The following is a 23,899-nucleotide window of genomic DNA, read 5'->3' on the forward strand; positions in this document are numbered from 1 at the left end:
ATGCGTTGCCGAACTGAATTGTGGATCCGTCGGCGCCGCATCAGTGCCGTTGCTCGCGGCAGAAGTTGAACATTTCTCAACTTTTCAAGCGGCAACGCGTGCATCAGCCAATCAAATCGCCTTATGCAAATTACCTAGACAGAGCCAGCCAATTACGTTTATGGAAGAACGGCGCATGTGTAGCGGCCACTGTGATTGGATGTTGGCCACGCTTCAGACAAGCCTTCCGTTAACGCTTACGCCCCGTGTGAATGCGCTGTCAGTCTTCGTGTAACTACAGAAGTTTTAAATAGGAAAAATATTGAAACTTTTTGGTTATTTTTTTAGCGCAATGCTAATGGTCTAATCAGATTCAATGGATTATGCCAAGCTATTCTAAAAGTGGTAGCACCGGACCCGGAGATCGGCTGATTGGATTCCAAAGCGGTAAAAATCTAATGTTTAACTCTAGGGGAGCTGGAAAATTAGCATATTTTCAAAAGGGGTGGAGTGTCCCTTTAAGCAGTTGAGTTACAGGAATACCACATGTATGTGTTATATATATATATTTTATCTATCTTTTTAGCCAAAGAGATGCATAAAACCCCAAGTTTCATTGAGAAACTCCAAAACACGAGTGTGGCTGAGGGTCATCCCGTCCGTCTGGAGTGTCGTGTGTCTGGAGTCCCATTCCCACAGATATTCTGGAAGAGAGAGAATGAGTCCCTCACTCACAACACGGATAGGATAAGGTATGAGATCTCAGCCAATCACAGCCCTCATACAGACATTCCACCAATCAAACTGCAGATTTACACTATGTCCTAACTACATATTACGCGTGATAAAAGGTATCTTTTTCAATGTTGTCGTCAAAGTTTTTGTCCTAAGCAGCTGCGACTTGTGACAGCAGATTCTAAGGGTGGCACGGAACATGAAAAAACATCAGAACCGTTTGGTTCACTTGTGTGCGTCACACGGTTAGACACATGCACATTGTAGCCGCGTGCCCATATGTAACCTGAAGCCTTGTATACTTTCGCCTGGCTCCACAGCGCGAGCCTCCGTTTGGGGAGCCGTTTATACTCAACGCACAGACTGGGTGTCGGCATGATGAGACGTCATGCGTGGCTAGATTCGCCTGCCCAACACCAAGCGAAATAGGGTCTCGCGCACTACCGCCCACTCCATGTTGACGTCGTTTTTGCCGCATGCAACCTCGCGCTCGTGTGGACGTGTCCAGTACAAGGCTTAAAGCAACACTTTGCAGTTTTTTTTACCTTTAAATAATGTCTCTAAAATTATTTCAGTGATAGAACAACTTTTAACTGGACAAATTGTACCGTTGCTGCAACCTGAGCAGCCTCCTAGCTGCTACAAGCACACTCTTAAAGTGGCGGTGGAGGGTAGAGCACACAGCCCCGCCTCTCCGCCAGCCTGTAGAAGAGTGTCTGATACCAAGAACTGTTGCACTTTTCAACCACATGGGGGAGCTGTAAGTCATTTTTACATGGAAACTACATAATGTTGCTTTAAAGCTACCTTGAAGTTGGCAGTTTGATAAATGCAAGTTAATTCTTCAGTTCAATCTTTGTTTGCTAAAAAGGCACATAAGTTCCTGTAGAGATAGCAATACACATTCTATTAACAATTAGAAAAAACAACAACAAGAACTTTACAGAACTGAAAACATGACTCTAAAACCCTGATACGAACCGAACCGTGGACTCTGTGAACCGTGCCACCCTTAGCAGATTCTATATTAGAAATGGCTGATAGCTCCGCCTACTCGGATATCTCATTCAATGAAAGTTCTGCACATTATGATTATGAATCATCAAACATGGACAAGGAGAGACGATTAGACATTTAAAGCAGAAATATATAAACAAATCCCTCAAGTTGCTCAAGGAAAGCCATAAAAAGTGGAGGGATTCATTTGTGTATGTGTGTGCCGTGTGAGAGGGTGCACAAACAGGGGAAAACTGGTTCATCTTAGGAATGCAATAATAGGCCTATGAGAAGTGCAAAACACAGTTTCAACAAATACCTCTTGGAAGAGGAAAACGAATTAAGAAGTCCTGTCAACTACTACTGGAAAAGATGAGCCTTTAACTGTTTTTTGTAAATGGGTGAAATTCATCCATAGATCAGTTTAATTTTCATATTAAGAAGCAAGTTAAAAGTTAAATGTTTTTTGATCTTGGTCTTTTGTTGAACACACTTTTCCATTCCCTCAGCTTGTGTGCATTACGCGCCTATATATGGCCGCTAAAGCAAAGCTGATTTTGAGCCGCTACTGTGTGTATAAACAAAGAGTGATGACTGGCCTAATAAAAGAAACGTATGCAGTAACCCTACCACAGGCGCTACCATCTATGCCACCTCAGAGAGATGTAAAATTTGCAATAACGCCGTTTGTGAACATGCTTTATTCATGTGGATTCAAATTAAAGTGTGTTTATGGAGAATGAATATACAATCTCGGGTTGTTTGTCATGAACCTGATCTTGTAAAACAGCATAATGTTGCTACGTGTCTCATTGTAATAAGTGTTGCGTTCTGTTTCCCAGCATGCACCAGGATAACTTCGGTTACCTCTGTATGATCATCCAGCCGGCGCTGAAGGAAGATGCAGGCTGGTATACAGTTTCAGCTAAGAATGAAGCTGGCATCATCTCCAGCACAGCACGTCTCGACGTACATGGTTAGTAAAGCTAAACCTTGCTTCTAACAATTATATATCTGGGATAACGGGAAGTTATCTGATCAAGGTGTCAGACGCTTGCATGAGTTGCTTCAGGCATTGAGCAAATGTGTATTTTATTCGTCCAATAAAAGCGTACTCCCTTCCTCCTCCCAGTAGTGTTTCCATAGCAGTGTGTTTGCCATCAACAACATGTTTAATAATACGGATGTATTACCTAAGGTTAACCGACACTGGAAACATATGAAAGTGTTTTTAATCACAGAATGGGTGCAGTTTTATATTGAATGTTTTAATCAGTCATACCATGACTACAGGCAAGTAGAATAAAATTGGGGTTGTCAAACCAACTTTTTTGGCAACTAGTCGATTGATACTTCTACATTAATAATAATGTAAATTGTTGCCTTGATACAAAATAGATGATACAGTACAAATGTGCATGATAGAGTTGCATCATGTAAGGTAAAGCAGTAAGTGAAACGTACACAAAAGTGATGTCCAATATTAAACAATTTAAATTTTCGTTTTTTATTCAAATATTGTATTAAAGATGCATTCAAAAAGGAAGCTTGGCAAATAAGTGCAAAGACACAAGTTTATAAAGACATATCCCAGGACAATGACTACAAACTATTACCATAAAAAGATAAAACGGATAAAACCGTAGTTAGTATATGTGTTATAAATAAGGCTGTCAAAAGATTAATCACGATTAATCGCATCCAAAATAAAAGTTTGTGTTTACATAACATATGTGTCTGTGCTGTGTGTAAATATTATGTATATATAAAAACACACACATTCATGTATATATTTAAGAAACATTTGCATTTAAATACTGTATATACATTTATATAATTTATATTATATATAAATATAAATATTTTATATATAAATATAACAGATTTTTCTTAAATATCTACATGATTGGGAGCGTTTTTATATATAAATAATAATTATACACAGTACCCACACATATGTTATGTAAACACAAACTTTTATTTTGGATGTGATTAATCGCGATTAATCTTTTGACAGCCCTAGTTATAAACTTTGCACATTTTGTTTTTCTATGCATTTTTTATTTATATATTTGAATAAAACCCAGAGTACGTTGGAGCTGATGGGGCAGCAATCCGACATGTTTTGCACTTTCAGCGACCAGAGTTTGATTCCAGGCTTGTGGTCATCAGTGTTGGGCAAAGATACTTTTAAAAGTAATGCATTACAATATTAAGTTACTCCCCAAAAAAGTAACTAATTGTGTTACTTAGTTACTTTTCAAGGAAAGTAATGCTTACGTTACTTTTAAGTTACTTTTGTGTTACTTTTTCTTACTTGGCTGAGGCTTGATCTCTTTCAGGCCTTGCGGGTGTTTTTATGATCGCAAAAATGTCAAGCTCTGGCCTGCCATCTCCGTTTCTGACTCAAACATTTTTCACGCTCCGGTGCACATATTGCGTAATTCTACGTTAATATGTTCAGTATTACCAAGCCCCTAAGGTGACATTGGAGTAAAAAGTTTAGTTTCATGTACTCACGTGAAACTTTCGCATGCTCACGTGAAACTTTCATGTGCTCAAGCGAAACCTTCATGTGCAGAATTTTTTTTTAAAGTTTAGTTTTGTGTGTGCACGTGAAACTTTTGGGTGCGCACATGAAACTTTCGCTTTCATGTGCATGATAGTTTCACGTGCGCGTGATAGTTTCACGTGCGCACGCGATAGTTTCACGGTAGTTTCATGCACGCGATAGTTTCATGCACGCGATAGTTTCACACACACAATAGTTTCACGATAGTTTCACGTGCGCGCGCAATAGTTTCATGTGTGCGCGATAGTTTCACGTGTGCGCGCGAAACTAAACTTTATTACATTTTTTCTCCATGTTCCCTTAGGGGCTCCGTACATTTTAATTCAGTGAATTATTTTATTTTTAAGTTAAATTAATTCAACTGAAAAGTAATTTGCATTGCTTTTTTAAAAAAGTAACTCAAATATTAATGTGAACATTTTATAAAGTAATGGGTTACTTAAAAGTAAAGTAATATTATTACGTAATGCTTGTTACTTGTAATATGTTACCCCAACACTGGTGGTCATTTGCCAATCCCATACCCCTCTCTCCTCCCTGTACTTTCCTGTCCTCTCCTCATTCAGTGTTAAATACAGGAAAAATGGCCAAAAAATATTACTTAAAAAAAGAATACACTTTGTTTTGCCTTTTTGCCAAATTATTTTGTCCAATACCTTATACGTTTAGTGTTTCATCCATCATATAGATGGTTTCAGCAGTAACAACATAAACAAGCGTCTGTCGCGGTCCACACGTAACTTTCGGTAAACTCCGCTAAGAATAAATAACAACAAAGTACTTTAATTGTAGTTTATTTATATAACAAGCAAAAAAACAACACATAGATTACCTAGGAAACTAAACATTTGTTATTTTCGATGAGGCATTTGTTCAAGAGATCAGTTTAGCAACTAGTCAGACCATTAAAAAAAACGAAACCGGAAGTAAAGTTCGGATCCAGACGTGTATCACGTGGGTCAGATGAAACGGTCTATATTGATTTATCTATATTTATACCACAGTGCTGTTGAATGCTTTATTCTGATTAGTTAAGAAATGTTCCACTGTTATGCATTATTTTTAATAAACGCACACCTTAATTGGTTACCTACCTACACACCCACCTTATTTTCGAAAAATTTAATGGACCGTCGTCAATTATTCCTTACATAAATATTGGACAAATACACCTGAACATCACTTTTGGACACTGTTCATAAAATCTTTCATGCAAAGTCAACTAAGGCCTACATTTATCTAGACATAAATATTACAGCATGTGTTTTTTTTTACTTAAAAAGCATGTTTTCTTTTCTCAGCCCAGTGGCAGCAGACTCACACCCCAAAACCCAAGAAGGTACGTCCATCAACAAGCCGCTACGCCGCTCTCACAGAACGGGGTCTGGACGTGAAAGCGGCCTTCTTCCCCGATTCCAGTCCTCTTCTTCCTGGCACCCTAGTGGAGAGTGATGACCTGTAAATACTAAAAGGATCTGACCTTCGAACCCTGATTTCATCACCAACGTCCAGTTTACTCGATAATCCCCACCCATTTCCCAACATGAACCTCTTGCTGTTTTCTTAACGGGGGTTGGATTGGAGGAGAAAAGCGATTTGGATGACTTTAATAGTCATTCATTTATTCAGTCTGAGTGATGGGAAGAGAGCCGATCAGCATCTACTCAGCGATTTTGCTTTGTGATATTTAACATCGGTCCTGAGGAAAAGAGAAGAAATAGTCCATTTACTCGGTACATATACTCGAATTGTGTTTTGAGGGGAAGTGGGTGCTTAAGTGAGGTTGTGACTTATTGGTTTATGGCGCACTTAACATACTGTACCTGCTTTTAGACACAAAAACAAGCACATACACAAGCACATGCTTTAAGGAAGGAGGTAGTAAACTGAAGATCACCTTGTTTAATCATCTCTTTATTTTCACAAGTGCCTAATAATTTTTATTGACATTAAAATACATCTATTCAAATGAATACTGCATGTTACTACAGTGCCAACATGTAACACTTTTTTAATGTATTTAGTTAATATGCTTTAGATTAGATCTATTTATGAAAAGCTGGAGGAAGTGGTTTCTTTCCAGCACAGGAAGTTGGACTTTTTGGGGGTTCTCTAAAAGCGAGGGGTGGGGGTTTTTAGGGGTTAAACTGAATATAAGAGCACACCTTAAGCTGCATGGACCCGATTGTCGTCTTTGAAACGACGAAAGAAATCCTTAATTATAGTAATCAGCTTTATTTGTCATCCGCCGTGTTGACGGATGCACACTGCCGTAGATATCTGCTGTGTCTGGATCTCAGCACAAGTCCAGAGATGTTGCACAAGGCCGGGCCTTAATGATATTTTCCCACCCCTTCTTTTGTTAGATTTTTAGGAGCGATTAAGAGGAAGCTGATATGTCATTAACGTAAGTTGCAAAATTGCAGAGTTGTAGCAGAATGACAGGTTGGGACAAATGCAGATGTTTGTTGTGTTTCCATGGAAATGGGAGCGATGGGAAATAAGTACGATGGAAGGATGCAGAGCTGTACAGTGGAGGGAATGGTTGCGAATTAAGACGAGAAGTTTATACATGTATTTTAATGGTGACGGTGCATGAAATGAACAGATGGTATTTGCGAGAGGCTTTCGTTTTCAGGTTTGGAATTACAGAGGAGAACACACTACGTGATTCTTAATAGCAATGGAAAATTTAGGAAAAATTTATATTCTGTCTTATTCAAACACATACTGTTGTGCAATCAAGAATCAAATGTTAAAATGACTTCCATCATCTCACAGACACTTGCAACATATATAAATATCATAAAATATATACAAATAAGACTTTGATTACATGTTTTATTTCTTACACGGCTGTTTTGTTCTTGAAATAGACAAAGCAGATATTAGGGGGCTCTTATTCTGCAATATTTCTGTTTTTCAAGCCAACCTGTGCCTGTATACAGACCGTTTTCTTTATTCTGTATTTGGTTTATGAATAGTAACATAAATAAAAGTCTCTGAAAGTATTAAATCTGGGTCGAGTCGAATTGTTCTTGGCAAAAAAATTTCCCAATAAAGTTAAACAAGCTTTTTAGTGGTTTGTATTTTTATGATGCCAAAAATGCCAGATTTTATCCTTTGGTCTTTCAATTAGTCTGCCCTAGTTATGTTTCTACGATTTATGTTAGCAGAATGTTGACATTTCATTAGTCTAGGTTGGTTTTAGGAGTTTGGCAAGATGAGATACAGCGGCATTGCAGATTTGGAAGTAACTCTGACATCACAAAGTATCCATCATATCCTCCATGCATTGACCTGTGACCTCTGTCATTCCAAGTGTGGAACGTGCAGTGGTAACCCAAAATCTCCAGCGAGTTAAAAATAACCTGAACAACCCCCCCTAATCTGATCCAGCTGGGCCCGTACAACTATTACACAATTCTGTGTTTGAAATAAAACTCCAGAGAGTGATGGGGATCAGGAGGTGCTTAACATTAAACTTGACTCTATAAATACAAGTATTCTAATGCATAAACAAAATACACTTGAGCAATAAAACATCTATATAACTTTATTTTCCTTATATACAATCGCCTCTTATGCATGCTCTGTTACAATTTAATACTAAAAAACACCAATGAAGCAAAGATGAAATGGTTGTGGCCTTCATATTTCTGACAGGTGCTAACTTATGGGTGTCACATTATTCTTTAAAGAGCCAAAGACTGATATCTCACACCTCAGAGCTGCTCTTCAATGGCAAAGAGCCCCCAAAAGGTGTTTTTGGGCCCATCTACATAAACCCTTAGCTGTTATAACGGATTATTACATGGCCAACTGTAGGCCTCCATCCGCTATCAGAATCTGTCCTGTGATATACGGGGACTCCAGGAGGAAAAGGACAGATTGAGCCACGTCTGCTGGTTCCCCAAAGCGTCCCATCGGAATTCTCTTCACCACTTCTTCTTTTAGTAGCCCTGCTGTCATATCTGTCTGAATGAATCCTAAAAAATGTCAAAAAAGAATCTGATTGATTTTGATGTGAATTGAATATGGGCTTTAGCATGATGGTTAGCAAACAAAAGCAGATGTGAGGACAACAACCTGGAGCCACCAAGTTGACTCGTATATTTCGTGCAGCGACTTCTTTGGCTAGAGAGCGTGTGAATCCCTCCAGTCCTGCTTTACTGGCGCTGTACACACACTGACCAGCGTTACCCTTCAAACCCACCACAGAGCCTGAAAAAAAAACATGAGTAACGTTCATATTATATATTCACATAAACATCTTATTGAATAAAAATCAGTGACTAACTCTTCATTAGGAGTGTAAATCTGTAGTTGATTCAAATATGTGTTTTATCTGATAAATACATTGTAATTTATAATTTTTCAAAATCATAAAGAAAGATGTAATCTGTGTATTACATGTTATCATTATTTGACAAATTTAAATGCTACACTGGTGATATCTGGAGGTCTTGCACCATCTAGTGGTGATCAAGTTAGTTCAAATGGAGTACAACTACAGTCCTCAAACGTATACAGAAGATATGGGTCACCTATGTTGACAATAGCTCCTCCATGGCCAAGCATGCTTCGTAGAGCGGCTCTGCATGTGAACATTGAGCCCAGCAGGTTAGTGTGCAGAACAGACACCATATCTTCAGATTTACTCCTCAATAGCAATGCATCTCTGGGACATAAAAAACATTTTTGCATTAAAATAATACACTATTTTTAAACTATAATAGACTCACAGCTTGTATAGCTTAGATTGGTGACATCTCTTACCTGTTGATGCCAGCTGCGTTAACCAGGTATCCCACTGTGCCGCAGGTCTTACTTAAAGTCTCAAATGTTTTCTGGACTTCCTCTTCTTTTGATACATCACAGCTCAGTCCTAAATGTCTATCTGCAATTAAAAAAATGGGTGTTTATTCAGTTAGGGGGTACTTTTGTTTACTTGACAGCAATCTTTGAAAATTAAACTGATTGTAGTGACCCATATGAAATACCAAATAAATTGATGAATGAACTTAATCACAGCAGGTAAATCAACGTGAATCACCTCCAGGTAGAGATTCAGCAGCAGCATGTGCTGCTTGCTGATTTCGGGATACCACCACAACCCTATGACCCCTCTGTGCTAACAGCTGACAAACCGCTCGTCCGATCCCCCGGGAACCACCGAATACTACGCACAGTCTGGACATTACAAACCCTAAAGAGAAAACACCATTGGCATGGATTAAGACATTACATCTATGCAGGTCTAGGACTCAAAACATTTATTAAAACCATAGGTCAACATGAAATTCAAAGCCAAGCTCCAGTGCTGAATAATTAAAGGGTGACAACTTTTTACCAATGATCTATGATTGACAGTTATTTGATGTTTCCATTTTATTGGGTACAGAAATTGGTTTTAAGAAATGCTATTGGCATATTATTATTGGTAATAACCTGGTATTCGTGAAGGGTCGTAAAGTTTGATTATGGAAACGATCAAACAAAATATTTTTGTGATTACAATTGATATTTAGACAACAAAATGTCAAACTCACGTAAAATCGATTATACCATTAGGCTGCTTGAGTTCTTTCTCAATTATCTTTACTGCGTTTGTCGTCAAATGTGAGGTTGACAAGTAATGGGTGCCGCCATATTGACTGCACTGCACGCTCGAGTCAATAGATGGAGCCAAACGCACTGCCACATGAATGAAAAGAGCCTCTGTCAAAGCTCTAACAGAAGATTTTAAAATATGTTTATAAGGAAATATGCTAAATATGTTATAAATGTCAGAAAAATGCCCTGTACTAATAAATATACAGATCAACATAATTAAATAAAATTTACAATATTTCTGAAGGATCTGCTGAAAGGTTTATGAGTCATGTACACTATAGCTAGTAATTTACCCGTCACATGGAAACATTACATCAAAATAATTAAAATATTAAACCAGGTTATTAATATCCCAATTAATCATTAATGGTGCTCATTAATAGTAATCATTAATTAATAATAGTAATAATTATTTTTTATTAATTTATTAATCATACATTTTTGCAGTAAATGGTTTGCACAACACAAATGATGAAGATAAAATAAATATCAATACATTAAAATAGTTTTCTAATCTCTTGTGGAAGGAAAATGCTCTGAGGATTACAAAAATACAGTGTACACTTGAATCCTTTTGACCGGTTTCAAAAGCTCTTCAGTTAAGGGCCATGAAAGCGGATATTGGATCCATGACCGTGTACCAACCGGTGACGGTTGCTAAGGGGAAATTTGTACCAAACATTGACAGACAAACTTAATGGGTTCAGATTTGACTGAAATTTCTTTCAACCTATTACCGGAGAGTGAGACCGTAAGAGAACCAATCAAATCGCTTAGTTTAAGCCTGCTTGTCCCACCTACCCGTTTGAGACGGCCCACAGGGAAAAAGATTCATGTGAGCTGGACTGATGCTGCAAATGCTCGCGTTTTATTCTGATTATAAAAGGTAAGAAATTATTTTGCAAGCCAAACTGTGTTTGTTTCATGGTTTATATTACAAACATTTGCATTAAAAAGGTTGTTGATTACATTTTAATGTGTGTCAACGAGACTGGCAAATTTCCTTTCGCGGTTTTATTTAGCACGCGTTTAGTACAGTATTTACATTAGTTTGGCTAGCGACTAGCTGCTCGGTTAAGGCCCGCTATATAATCCGCTTTATGCTTTTAAAACTTTGTGTCTTTGTGAGGATCATAACAAGTCGGAATGAATCTTAACGTAGCGACCAAGGCTGTATGTTTTATGGATTACTGTCTTAAGACACATTAAGTACTTTATGTCCTGACGTTACTCTGTAATTTAAATTGACAACATGAAAATGTCAAACATGATTTGTCTGCCTTGCTTTACTATTAATTAAAATCAGCGTAGCCTATGCAGCTGCCTGCTTATCTAATTGTTTTCTATGTATAAGGTCAGATCTGTCTCTGTCTCTATTCTTTCTGCATCTCTTTTTAAAGGTTGTGAGAAGCTGTTTCTGTCATGTCCTTTAATTCGTTACCCCCTCGTGCACTTTCTAGACTTTTGTTTGTCTTACTGTACTTACTTTATCATTCAAAGCTGCATAGAATTTGATAATATTTTCATTTCTTGGGATGATTTGGAAATGCACGTCTGCTTTTGCAGTGGTAGTTGCAGCGATCCCCAGCATACATCAGGATTTGTATGAAAGTAAAATTAACCTTTCGCTCATCAGAAGCTGCTCTGCATGGTTGCATGATGCCTGCTGGCACTGTGAATGATTGACAAGCTTTTGGAGACTTGCATGAAACTGAATGTGCCTTTTTAAATACCTATTGAAACATTGGATTTGTTCCTTTAGCTTATTTGGTTGAGCATTACGTTAGCTGCAGGTCATGGGTTTGATTCCCAGGGAACACACATACTGATAAATGAATTGGGTTGAATGGCAATAAGATGTTTTGTATAAATATAAGTTTTCCAATCAGAAGATGAACTGGAATGAATCTTACAGAGTATAATGTATCAAAGATGATGAACTTAATTTTATATTAGGGCTCTTGTTAAAACTGTAGTCTCATCATTTCATTATAAGTAAAGTACATTGGTTTTTTTTTTGATAATGCTATAATTTTGTGTTTTGTCCTCAGCATGAGAAGTGTTCTCCACAGACATGGAAAAATATGAAAGGTTGAAGAAGATTGGCGAGGGATCTTTTGGGAAAGCCATCCTGGTCAAGTCAAGGGCAGATGGGCGACAATACGTTATCAAGGAGATTGGCATCTCCAGGGTAACCAGTGTCCTTTTTTAAAGCATATCAGGACTGTGTATTTTACATTTATATATGCATTTATATTTATATTATATATGTTCTTTTTCAGATGTCTAACAAAGAAAGACAGGAATCGCGTAAAGAGGTGGCAGTTCTGGCTAACATGAGCCATCCTAACATTGTCCAGTACAAGGAATCCTTTGAAGGTATCTTGATGTAATTTAAGACATCTGTTTTCAGCAAACTGCATTAAGTAATATTGAAATATTACACTTCACTGCCCTGCTCTGCCATTATGTATACCATGACTAATGCATGTCTAAGGTTGAGTGATGTTTAGTTGCCAAATGTTGATTAATATAAACATTTGTTCCGGCACAAACTCGACCTAATCATTTAATGTCTGTAAAGTACGGTCTCTGATTTATACCCATGGGAGATCCGCATGATCTGGCAGGGCCTTAAGATCTTGAATTCAATTTTAGAGAGGATGTCATACAGCTAATGATAGTTTCTGTGAAGTCTTTTGCATCCAAATGGCAGGGTAGTTAGTGTACATCGAGCTTGGGTTTATGACTGCTAATAAAATAAACTGTAGAAAGAGTGCAGTGTCTGCTCCAATATGCTCTGATTTTAATGTAAACGCTAAAAATTCAAATACTATTTATTGATTTGAATTGATGACACCATGTTGGATTAAATGTCAAGGAGCCTTTGCTGTTCATTTGTCATTAATGAGATGTTGGTTTGTTTTTGTAGAGAGTGGTTGTTTGTATATAGTAATGGATTACTGTGAGGGAGGGGACCTGTTTAAGAAGATCAATAACCAAAAAGGGACTCTATTCTCTGAGGAACAGGTAAGAAAATTAGTACTATCACGAAACATTTATATTTAATGAGGAAAAATGACCTATTTTAAAATGCACTTTTAAGCCCAACATTTCAACAAAAGGAAACACTGAACAGCACAAATTTCTATATGTTGACCTTGGACCACAAAACCAGACCAGTCATAAGGGTCAATTTTCTGAAATTAATATTTATACATAATCTGAAAGCTGAATAAATAAGCTTTTCATTGATGTATGGTTTGTTAGGATAGAAGACAATATTTGGCCGAGATACAACTATTTGTAAATCTGGAATCTGAGGGTGCTAAAAATTAACTTTTTCCCCGCCATTAATGATTTATCTTTTCAATTAAAGGCGGGGTGTATGATCTCTGAAAGCCAAAGTTGACATTTGAAATCACCTAAACAAACACGCCCCTACCCCAATAGAATCTGGACCTTCTTTTGATAGACCCGTCCCACACCTACGCAACTCAGGCAACAATGGCTACAAGTGTGTTTTGGTAGTCGGCCCGACTTCCTTTTCCAAAGGACCCCACCTTAAAGACAAAACATTTGCATAAAAAAGTGTTCCTGATGAATTTTTATGTTAATCTGCAATACCAAAGTATCCACTAGATGGCGGACTTACCCAATTTATAAAAAATCTGGAGCCAAAACAGTATTTACTAATTTTAAACTCTTGATAATCGTTCTGAATCTGATCTCTTACAAAAATCCTTCACAAAAATTTCAGCTTTTTGCTAAAAAAAAGTATTTTTTAAAGAAAAATACCCATATTTAAGAGTTTATAGGCTTTATAGTTTATATAAATTTTCCCGTTTTGTTTGTAAGCAGAGGGTGTGTTCTTTCATTTAACATATTTGTATGTTTATATATTTTTAGAAGAAAATTTTCCTGGAAGGCGTTTTGTGAAACTTTTGTGAAAATCATCTATGCAACTTTTCAAAAAAGGCTGGCGGGGAATGAGTTAAAATATTGAGAAAATCGCCTTTTAAAGTTGTCAAAATGAGTCCTTAGCCATACATATTACTAATAATAAATAACATATATTTACATTAGGAAATGTACAAAATATATTTTTGGACCATGATATTTACTTAAAATCCTTATAATTTTGGGCATTAAAAATTGATGTTTTGGCCCATACAATGTATTGTTGGCTATTGCTACAAATACACATGTGCGACTTATGACTGGTTTTGTAGTCCAGGGTCACATATGAAAATTACATACCTGTATGGTATACAACACTTTTTATTGATCATATAATTTTAAATAAGCTTGTTGTAAGTTGATAAATAACAGACACTCATTTGTGTAACAAAGAATCAACTCAAGATGTTTGAGATTGTGTATTGATGATCAATCTGTTGTTTCCTGGAAGATTCTTGACTGGTTGGTGCAAATCTGCTTGGCTCTTAAACATGTGCATGACCGCAAAATCCTACACAGGGACATTAAATCACAGGTAAAGATCTCTCTTACTTTCAAATGCTTGTAAGACACTGTACAATGTTAAAATATAATCCACGGTATTCTTTTGAGATATGATATTAATGCATAGTTACTGCTTTTGTCTTCAAGAATATTTTTCTGACCAAAGATGGTACAGTACAGCTGGGTGATTTTGGAATCGCCAGAGTTTTAAACAGGCAAGATTTTGTCCTACTACATGTCATTTCTAACTGATTATGCAAACACCCTATTGAATGTGATTATAATTCCCCTCATAGCGATTTGATTATGTTTGCAGCACTGTAGAGTTGGCGAGGACCTGTATCGGCACACCATATTACCTGTCACCAGAGATATGTGAAAATAAACCATATAACAACAAAAGGTACTTATGGTTTTGACCCAGATGGGTGTTTGAGGGCAGCACAGGAAATGCAGAACTCATAGTCATGTACAGTTTGCTAAATCATAGATTATTTATTTAAGATATTTAAAGGAACAGTATGTAGGATTGTGGCCAAAACTGGTATTGCAATAACAAAACTTGTGGCTAAAACTGGTACTGCAATCACCCAACTGGTGGCCAATACACAACATGACAACATAAACATCAGTTGAGGGCTGCAAGTCCACTTTTTAAATGACAATATCCTGGCCAGACCACTGTTGTCAGTGATATAAGTATTTGAAATGAAAATGATTTCTTAATGTCTAGTGACATATTGGGGACATTTTATGATTAATTGATATAAATTTATTAAATACTTTTCCTTTAAAAGAAAGTTTAGCAGTACTGTATCTCTGATACCAGCATTATTGCTTTACTTATCTTAAAGAAGCTATTCTGGCACTGTATGTAATTTAATCTAAATAGTCTAAATATTCTCAGGCACCATTGATAAACACAGGACACTTAAGTTTACATTAAAGTTTACATTTCAGAGTGCCATTTGTGTGAACAAGAACATGTCCTGAATTTGTCCCAAGAATCTGAAGTTTTTTTTTTATTATATCCTTAATTTCTCTCTAGGGAAACTACGCATGTGCATTTTTGTTTATGATAAGATCATTAAGGAGTGCGTGACTATTCTGTTTTGCTGGTGAATTACAGTAAGGGAAAAAAAGTATTTGAACACCCTGCTATTTTGCAAGTTCTCCCACTTAGAAATCATTGAGTGGTCTGAAATTGTCATCGTAGGTGCATGTCCACTGTGAGAGACATAATCTAAAAAAAATCCAGAAATCACAATGTATGATTTTTTTAAACTAATTATTTGTATGATACAGCTGCAAATAAGTATTTGAACACCTGAGAAAATCAATGTTAATATATATATATATATAGAGACCTCTCTATATATAGAGTGGTGTCTTCGCACTGATTGGTTGAATCATATGACCATGCTCCTCCCAAACTTAGTTAAATAAACTACTAGCAATGGGATATTATATATGTTGATATATTTATAATTTATGATCAAAGCTTAAACTGAAATGTGCGATTTGAACCACAACACGTGCATGTGCATGGTTTCTTGAGAAAGAAATCCCAGATAAAAAGCAAACTTGGAAAAATTCCACCATGTGCATCATTACAATTGCATTAGACATCGCATCCTGATGTCACGTGTCTTTACGGTATGTGTGAACAGATTTCAGTAAATGAACTAAAACAAAATGATCCCTGGACAAATCCCAGACACACTATCTGTAATTTGTGTGTAAAAGCTTTTACATTTATGCACTGGGCTGCACTTTTATCCAAAGTGACTTTCAAGGTATAAATTCTATGAGTGGCGTGTAATTTAACCCTGGAGAACCCAAGAACCCTTCTCTTAGCATCAATTAACATTGGCCAAATTAACATAGCATCTTACTTGGCAGTGGCGGCCGGCAGTGGTGTAGTCTAGATTTTTGTAGTGAGTATACTGTGATTTTTCCCTCTCACCCTTATGCTCACTCGTCCCAGAGTGACACCCGATAAGCACCACCACTCTTACAGATGCATACAGTATGGATATTCATGTAATATAGATCATTCTGAAAGTGTACTCATAAACAAATAAACTGAATGTGTTATAAACATGTCAGTTTATTATAAGAAAAAAAGACTTTAACAGTCAATGGGTTTATAGCTGGGGAAACTGGATGGATTTTTAGACTGGTTTAGTGTTAATCAACATCTAACTCAGGGCCAAAAGTTACTCAACTGTTAATTAAAATTAAATAAACTGTTTCCAATCTTCAATCCGTGGCTAGCACATGCATTGAAGGAGAAAAAATATCCACTCTTTCAATAGCTATTATATGACAACTATTGATAACATTACCATGTGTAATTTAATGGTGTAAATGTTTTTAATTAATACACATTTAAGATGACCATGAATTAACTCTAATTTGCATAGTCATTGAAATAAAAGCTTATTTTATGCATATAAAACAAGCAGTGTCTAAAAATGAAAATAGGCTTTTACTTAATTATTATTACAAGACCATCATGTAGCCTAATATTAGACACCCAAACCAAAGTGAAGAAAATGATCTTTAATTTGCAAGTCTGAACTGAACATCAACGCAGACATGAATTTCCTCACAGAAGTTTAAGATCATATACATCTTGAACGTAGATATATAAATTAACACAGAGAAGGAAAGTTTAACACTATGAACCACAAGCAAACATGCTGAAAGCTAAAACCATCAGGATATAATTACGGGCTTATTTTATTGCATTTGGATTCTTACCTCCAGATAAACTAATAAACTGGACTGATGTTTTAAATGTTGTTTACTCACATGTGCGTTGTTAACTCTCCGGATTTTATATTGCAGCAGCTCGTTCACTTCACATGGTTTGTTTACAGTGTCGCGTGAGCAGCTACACTGCAGGTTCAACTTCATTTGGCGCTAAGCAGACCCTTTGGTGATGTCAAAGTACCGCGAGAGCGATTGCATTTATCACATGGAGAAATCTGCTTTGAATCGCTCTCGCGGTACTTTGACATCACCAAAGGGTCTGCTTTGCTGTCACTCGCATGTGGGTTCTTCTGGTGCCACACTGCTCCCCAGTCACTTTCGCGCCGCTATGGTAATTTGATTTCATACGCGAATCGGATCGCGCAGTTCAGCAGGAATTCAAACACACCAAATATATAGCCTAATATATATGCAGTTCAACCCGCTAAAATAGCAAGTGTAGCATGCTACTGGTCAGTGCTTTTGATCTGAATTATGACTAAAAGTTTGAAATGTCAGAAAACCATGCTGTTACGCATCCTCAAGCTATTTTTAGTGGGTATACGGAAATCCTTGACAATTTCTAGTGGGTATACGGCGTATACCTGCGTATCACGTAGACTACACCACTGGCGGCCGGTGACTTCTCTTCTGAGGGGCGCAAATTCAAAAATGTGTTTGTTGCGTCATGTGAACCATCATTTCAAAATGCGTACCAGCTGCACACACGTCAAAAGGGTTTATGATAAAAGCATCTGGCAAACGCAAGCGTCTCTTATATCATAAACCCATTCGATGCATCTGCAGCAGACATGTATTTTGACATGACACGTGATGCATATAAGTTTAAAAATGACACACCGAACATATATTTTGAAATGACGAGTCACACACGACAGGCTAAATACATGGTTTCCCTTTAGAAAGAAGTCACTGGACGCCACAGTTACTTGGCATAGTTTTATGCAAAATGAACATTTATTTGAAGTTCTAAGATCACTTTAAAGGTTTTTTTGTGTCTAAGTATTTGCATGTGTACATGCGAGTACTGCACATGTTATACCCCAATATTTATCCATTTGTCCTACTTTCTCCTTGTCGTTTTTGTCTCTGTCTGTCTCTTGTTCATCCTGTCGGGTCTCACCCTAGTGATATCTGGGCCCTGGGATGTGTCCTATATGAAATGTGCACGCTTAAGCATGCAGTAAGTACCTTGTGTTCTCTGTACTTCTTGCCTAAGAGTGTCATTGAGCTTTGAAGTGTATGAGCAGCTTCTTGCCTAAGAGTGCCTTTTCTGTGCGAATGATCAAAAAGAATCAGCTCTTTAATGTCTTGTTTATTTCTCTGTGAATGTAGATCTCATCTTTTTCTCTCTTTCTTCACATCTTTCATTATTTAATGAAATGTTGGCGGAGACCCATATTTTATACTCTATAACATAACTATAAAGAATTCCTACTTTAGATTAATTTTTTAAATTCTCTTTAATATCATTGTAGGCTTTGTGATTTATCTGTTAAAGGAATATATTTTTGTTTACATTTTGGTTTATGTCTTTCTCGCAGTTTGAGGCAGGAAACATGAAGAACCTGGTGCTGAAAATCATTCGTGGTTCTTACCCGCCTGTTTCAATGCATTATTCACAAGATCTGCGCTTTCTCCTAACCCAGCTATTTAAACGCAACCCAAGGGAAAGACCCTCAGTCTCTGCCATTCTGGACAAGCCTTTTCTTGCACGCAGGATTCACAAGTTTCTCACTCCTCAGGTGACGGATGAACACAATTTTTAGCAGTCGGTTTGTACTGTACATTATGACTCAGATGTGTTATATAACACTTGCATCTAATTTCAGACCCATACCACTCCAGACACTCAAGTTTGTTATTGTTCCCTTGTGTGTTACAGCTTATTGCTCAGGAATTCAGCCGCTCACCTCACCTTAATTTTCCTAAACCTATTGTCACCCAGGGAGCACCAGGTAAACACATTTTCTTGCTTTATATGCTTCAATTTTAGCATCTTTTCAGCAAAAAATCAAGCACTTAAGTTGCAATATAGTTAAATGGCTCTCTCGATCACCTTTAAAATAAATATTAAAGTTTTCTTATGCCCCATATACACATAAAGCTGGATGTTGCCAACATGCTTGGTTCTCAAACAATTTCGCTGCCCCCAGAGGGCCATGGCCCCTAGATTAAGACCCACTGTGCTATACTATTTATTGATAATGGTTCTGTTTCAACTTCATCTAAAAGCAGATTTAACTACACAAAAAAATCACATTCACAAACCGCTTTGCAGTGTAGCTGCATGCTATTTGCTTTCTGTTAGGGATGCACAATATATCGGCCGACATATCGTATAACTGCTTATTTTTAATATTATCGGTTATCGGTCTGATAGCAAAATTAGGCCGATAAAGAAAGCCGATAAATGATGGATTATTTTGTTGAACCACTTCACTTGCTCATTGCTGGCCATGTGGATTTTTGATTAGTGCTTTCTGTGACATAGCACGAAGATGACACGTGTTGCGGGCTTAAGAAGAGTATGCTAGTCTAGCGCAAAGACAAGATGTCTGCGGTCTGCGAGTTTTTCATTGTGAAAATAATATGAATATTTATCGGCCTATAGATATCGGTTATCGCCCCCCAAATTTAAAGAGTTATCGGTTATTGGTATTGGCCAAAATTTCCATATCGGTGCATCCCTACTTTCTGTACTTTAGCTTTTTTATTAACATGTAGTCCTACTGTAAAGGCGTCACGTCACGCGCGAGTGATTTCAATGTTAAGTCAATGTGAAGATGCGTCGACGCGTGGATGAGGCGGTTGGCTCGGCGCGGTAGACGCAATTCCGCGTCATTCGCGCGTCTAGTTTACGCAAATTGAGCGTATGACGCGGTGCGCGCAAATAGTGCTTTTTGTGCATTTTGCGTTTTACGCGAATTTGTGGCTGACGCCCTAGTTGAAAAATGTGAACTTTGGCGGATTTTCGCTCGCGTTAACCAATCAGGAGCCTGCTTGCTGCTGTGGCGGCAGCCCCGCCCGGAGTCACTCATTCAGCATGACGGCTTGATATTGTCTGTGAGGAATCACCCGGAGCTATACGACACAAGTTCTTATTTCTATAGAGACAGGAATAAAAGGGACCTCGCTTGGAAGAGTGTCAGTGAGGACATTGGGCAACCTGGTAAGTTGTAAATACACATCTCACTTTTGAGTCACGTGACGTTTATCGACCCGCGCCGTTTATTTTCCCCCTATAGCAGTGGTTCTCAATCCTGGTCCTGGAGCCCCACTGCTCTGCACATTTTGTATGTCTCTCTTATCTGATGGACAATGAGATCTCTGCTAATGAGCTGATGATTTGAATCAGCTGTGTTAAACAAGGGAGACACACAAAATATGCAGAGCAGTGGGGCTCCAGGACCAGGATTGAGAACCACTGCCCTATAGTAAGGTGACTAAATACAAACCGGTAACTCTCTCGATAAATGCACAATCAACATCAGCCATCCTGCAAACAGACAACCACATAGCACTTGCCCCTCCCACAAGAGGCGGATTTTTCCTCTAACGCGCATCAAATGCTTGCTTTTTCCGCGCGTCTACTTCGCTCTACATGCGCGAATGCATTCAAACTGTTCAAGCGGCAAACTAGGCGCCTTCGACGTGATTTTGACGCGTGAAACGCGGTTGGTGTAAACGCAGCATAAGAGCAAAGAAACGTATATTATTTACTTGCCGTTTTTTCTGTTGTTCAAATTTTGTTTTGTGCAAATACCAAATTTGTCTGTGGTGTTAGATACTTACAACACATTTAATATCTTGACTTTTTAAAAATGAACAACTTCTGGTCAGTGTACGTGTTTACATCTCTTTGCTCTTCACTCTGCAGCCAAACGTCCCGCCCCTGGCCCCGCCCCCATCTCTCCAGCTCAGAAAATCACCAAACCAGCTGCCAAATATGGAGTGCCTTTAACAGTACGGAGACCATCTGAAGCTCTCAGGAAAGTCCCGGACCCAGCAAAGAAACCAATTAAACTCAAGCAGGTGAGATGCCCGAGCCTTATGGCAAAGAGCAAGCACCAAGAATTCCATTGGCTAATCCATCCCCATGTTTTCTACCAACACGGCCACCAGATACGTCTGCATGTTGGTAGGGTTATTGAGGTATTGAGGTTTTTGTGCATGGGCAACAATACTGTGTTTGTGTGTCATATGTATATTGGTTGTTTTCCGGCTCTGCTACTGTACATATGAGAGCGAGAGACCTCTGATCCTCGCTCCTGGTGTCATGTTGTTGTCCAGGCTGCCCCTCATGTTCCAGTTCAGAGAAGAGTGAGTCGAATGGAGGAGGAGAGAAGGAAGCATGAGGTATTTCAGACAGTGCCCCCTATCTACAGCTTCCTGTTCTAACACCCAGCCCTCCTCCTTTTAACACATTCACCCCTGCACCAATCCACTCTCTGTACTACATCAGTTTATTTTTGGCCCTATCTTTTGTATCCCAACATCCTGAGATACCCTGAGTGCTGCTAATAAAACCCATTTAGAACAGGGTTTAAAGAGATGATGTGGTGATATAGAGATAGACAGATATTTATCCTAATCAGGTAAAAGGTTAGGTAATTTTTTAGTAGATTAATGAAAACTTAGTGTAACAAATCATTATGTGACCCTGATCATTTATTATAGCATGTCCAAAATGCCCCAATTTGGGTGGGAGCAAAAATGTGCTGTTTTTCTGTGTGTGTACCTTTAAATGCAATTGAGCTACAGTGCTCCTCACTCTCTTATTAAAAGAGACAATGAGCACTTTCAGTTAAAATAGATCTGATTCTTGTGAAAACAGTCTGAGACTATAATATCTCAATAGTGAGATATGACAGACAGCATACAATTCGCTGAGGGTGAAACAAAAAAATGTATGGTAATTGCAGGACTGTCAATCAGTGGCTGTGGGCGTGGCTTTATCAGTGTAATGTCACATTAATAAGAAAATAAAAATAGTATGTCTAATGAGACTTCTTTGGTTTAATGAGTATTAAAAACTGACTGGGTGGATTTTATTTTAGGGTGGTTATGTTCACACACTGCCAACACACATTTTTGTAAAAGTGGATTTTGCATAGTAGGTGCCCTAAAAAGCCCCTTCTCTGAGCCTATTTCATGTTATTTCCTTTCTTTTTTTGTTTTTCCTTGGTGACTATCAGATGATGGGTGTCTACATTTCTGACCCTCTGCCTTCTTTATTAAACTTTTACCATCTCAGTGTTCATAACACCTGCTGTACAGCACCTTCTGAATGGATCTGGTTCAGCAACTCTTATTTGCTGCTTTTTTATATTTATTTATTGAGGAATTTTAAAGAATATACAGTGGCCCTAAAAATCTGGAAATATAAAGTCGCACATACAAATCATACAACATACTATTTTATCAAGCCAAATGGCAACTTGTTTAAAAGGAAAATGTACATAACAAGATTTTGGTTCTAAAATGCGAAAAATGCCATTTAAAAAAAAATGAGTTGCCACCAAAATCAAAAATTCGTAATTTTACGCAAAATCCGATATTCGCTGTGTTCTCCCTTTTTTCCAAACCACGATAAACGCCAATCCTCCTCCTCAGCAGAATGCAATAAATCCGCTTAACCAATCACAGCGCACCATTCCATGCATTGTAAACAATAAGGGCGCCGCTTTGGTTACACACGCAATGCATAGTTTTCCTCATCTAGTTTGTACTACATGATCAACAAACAAACAAAAACAAAATAATAATAATAATAAAAAATAATACTTTTGATGGCATTGATAAACATGATTTTTGATGGTTTTCTGTGATTTGAAAGAAACGTAAGCCATCAAAATCTAATAATTTACGTGAGAGGCACTCTGAAGAAGGAAAAATGGTGGCTGTTGCTTGTTCTCACACGACAGCATCAAACTTCTGTCATGCTAACACATTGACCCCAGCGGATCGTATGAAAAACTTTACATTATTTTACTGGAAGTCAACAAAAATCAGCTGATCGCTGTCAAAAAAGTTCAGCGACGGCATCCCAAGGATGACAGCAGCAATGACAGTGTTTTTAATATGACAAAGTAATTGTTTTGATTAATTCCATTAATGTAATTTTTTTTTTTAAATCAGTGTAAACCACTAGTCAACTAAATGAATATAACATGGCAGAGATGAATGCACATTTATATATTAATTCAATAGATTTATAGCATTTTGAAAAAAGAAACTTTTCATGCATTTATTGCATTTTGCGGAAAAAATTATCAGTTTTTATAATAAATCTTTAAACGTCAAATTATGGATTTGACTTTTTAATGTTATTATAACCTAAAGATGCTATGTGAAAGTTTGTAACAGAAAATAGCTTTTTTCATCTTGTCACTTTCTTGGTATAGAAAACACATTATTACCCAAATTAGTCAAAATGGATTTATTGCGTTTTGGATCCAAACTCTTCATATACACTTTTCAAATCAAATGTTTCAGAAAAGAAAGTTTATTGGGTATCGAATTATAAAGCAGAGTATCCGTCCGTCCATTTTCCACTTTTTTTTTGCAGGGTTGTGGGAATGGTGAACCCATCTCAGCATATCTGATGTATTGTTACTCTGTTAAAAGCAATGAAAACTGCATTCATTTTAATCCATACACGTTTTGGTGCCACTGTATATGGACATCGAAATGTGTTTGAAACTGACAAATCCATTTATTTTTCATCACTGTGGTGTTCGTTTAAAACAAATTGTG

The 23,899-nt window shown here is 37.5% G+C and overlaps 3 protein-coding genes across 14 annotated transcripts in view; 2 read left to right on the forward strand and 1 right to left on the reverse strand.

Moving 5' to 3' along the window:
* The window catches only part of palld (palladin, cytoskeletal associated protein), a 105,634-nt gene extending 98,336 nt beyond the window's left edge, over positions 1-7,298 (forward strand). For all 8 annotated transcript variants that reach the window (XM_073855984.1, XM_055186088.2, XM_073855986.1 and 5 more), the window contains 3 exons: positions 566-731; positions 2,553-2,686; positions 5,584-7,298. In XM_073855984.1, coding sequence (XP_073712085.1) covers positions 566-731; positions 2,553-2,686; positions 5,584-5,744 — 461 coding nt within the window. In that variant the 3' untranslated portion in view covers positions 5,745-7,298. The remainder of the gene's footprint in view (positions 1-565; positions 732-2,552; positions 2,687-5,583) is intronic.
* A 524-nt stretch (positions 7,299-7,822) lies between these two features.
* On the reverse strand, positions 7,823-9,991 carry cbr4 (carbonyl reductase 4). Of its 2 annotated transcripts, none has more exons than XM_055186106.2 (6): positions 9,835-9,991; positions 9,339-9,491; positions 9,062-9,182; positions 8,830-8,963; positions 8,372-8,506; positions 7,823-8,271 (listed from the first exon to the last, which is right to left on the reverse strand). In XM_055186106.2, exons 2-6 carry the CDS (start codon positions 9,481-9,483, stop codon positions 8,093-8,095), a joined length of 714 nt encoding a protein of 237 aa, XP_055042081.1. In that variant the 5' UTR covers positions 9,484-9,491; positions 9,835-9,991; the 3' UTR covers positions 7,823-8,092. The 2 variants fall into 2 exon arrangements, with proteins under 2 accessions (XP_055042081.1, XP_073712092.1); XM_073855991.1 differs by having other exon boundaries at positions 9,851-9,981.
* Positions 9,992-10,594: 603 nt separating this feature from the next.
* The window catches only part of nek1 (NIMA-related kinase 1), a 39,476-nt gene continuing 26,171 nt past the window's right edge, over positions 10,595-23,899 (forward strand). The window contains exons 1-12 of one of the 4 annotated variants that reach the window (XM_073855981.1): positions 10,595-10,784; positions 11,950-12,089; positions 12,181-12,277; positions 12,831-12,928; positions 14,310-14,393; positions 14,510-14,577; positions 14,679-14,765; positions 18,269-18,323; positions 18,685-18,885; positions 19,026-19,098; positions 21,021-21,175; positions 21,434-21,499. In XM_073855981.1, the coding sequence (XP_073712082.1) occupies positions 11,973-12,089; positions 12,181-12,277; positions 12,831-12,928; positions 14,310-14,393; positions 14,510-14,577; positions 14,679-14,765; positions 18,269-18,323; positions 18,685-18,885; positions 19,026-19,098; positions 21,021-21,175; positions 21,434-21,499 (1,101 nt within the window). In that variant the 5' untranslated portion in view covers positions 10,595-10,784; positions 11,950-11,972. The remainder of the gene's footprint in view (positions 10,785-11,949; positions 12,090-12,180; positions 12,278-12,830; positions 12,929-14,309; positions 14,394-14,509; positions 14,578-14,678; positions 14,766-18,268; positions 18,324-18,684; positions 18,886-19,025; positions 19,099-21,020; positions 21,176-21,433; positions 21,500-23,899) is intronic. The other 3 variants (XM_073855980.1, XM_073855982.1, XM_073855983.1) reach the window with 3 other exon arrangements.

The sequence above is a fragment of the Misgurnus anguillicaudatus genome, chromosome 18 (assembly GCF_027580225.2).
Source record: "Misgurnus anguillicaudatus chromosome 18, ASM2758022v2, whole genome shotgun sequence".
NCBI lineage: Eukaryota > Metazoa > Chordata > Actinopteri > Cypriniformes > Cobitidae > Misgurnus > Misgurnus anguillicaudatus.

Bases quoted from the DNA above. Each gene is read 5' to 3' on its own strand.
- cbr4 (XM_055186106.2), bottom strand. From the start codon at position 9,483: ATGTCCAGACTGTGCGTAGTATTCGGTGGTTCCCGGGGGATCGGACGA. The intron at 9,183-9,338 runs GTGATTCACGTT...TTTTAATTGCAG, and splicing joins TGCTGAATCTCTACCTGGAG to ATAGACATTTAGGACTGAGC. The intron at 8,507-8,829 runs GTGACCCATATC...TTTTTTTTTCAG, and splicing joins AGGAGCTATTGTCAACATAG to GCTCTGTGGTGGGTTTGAAG.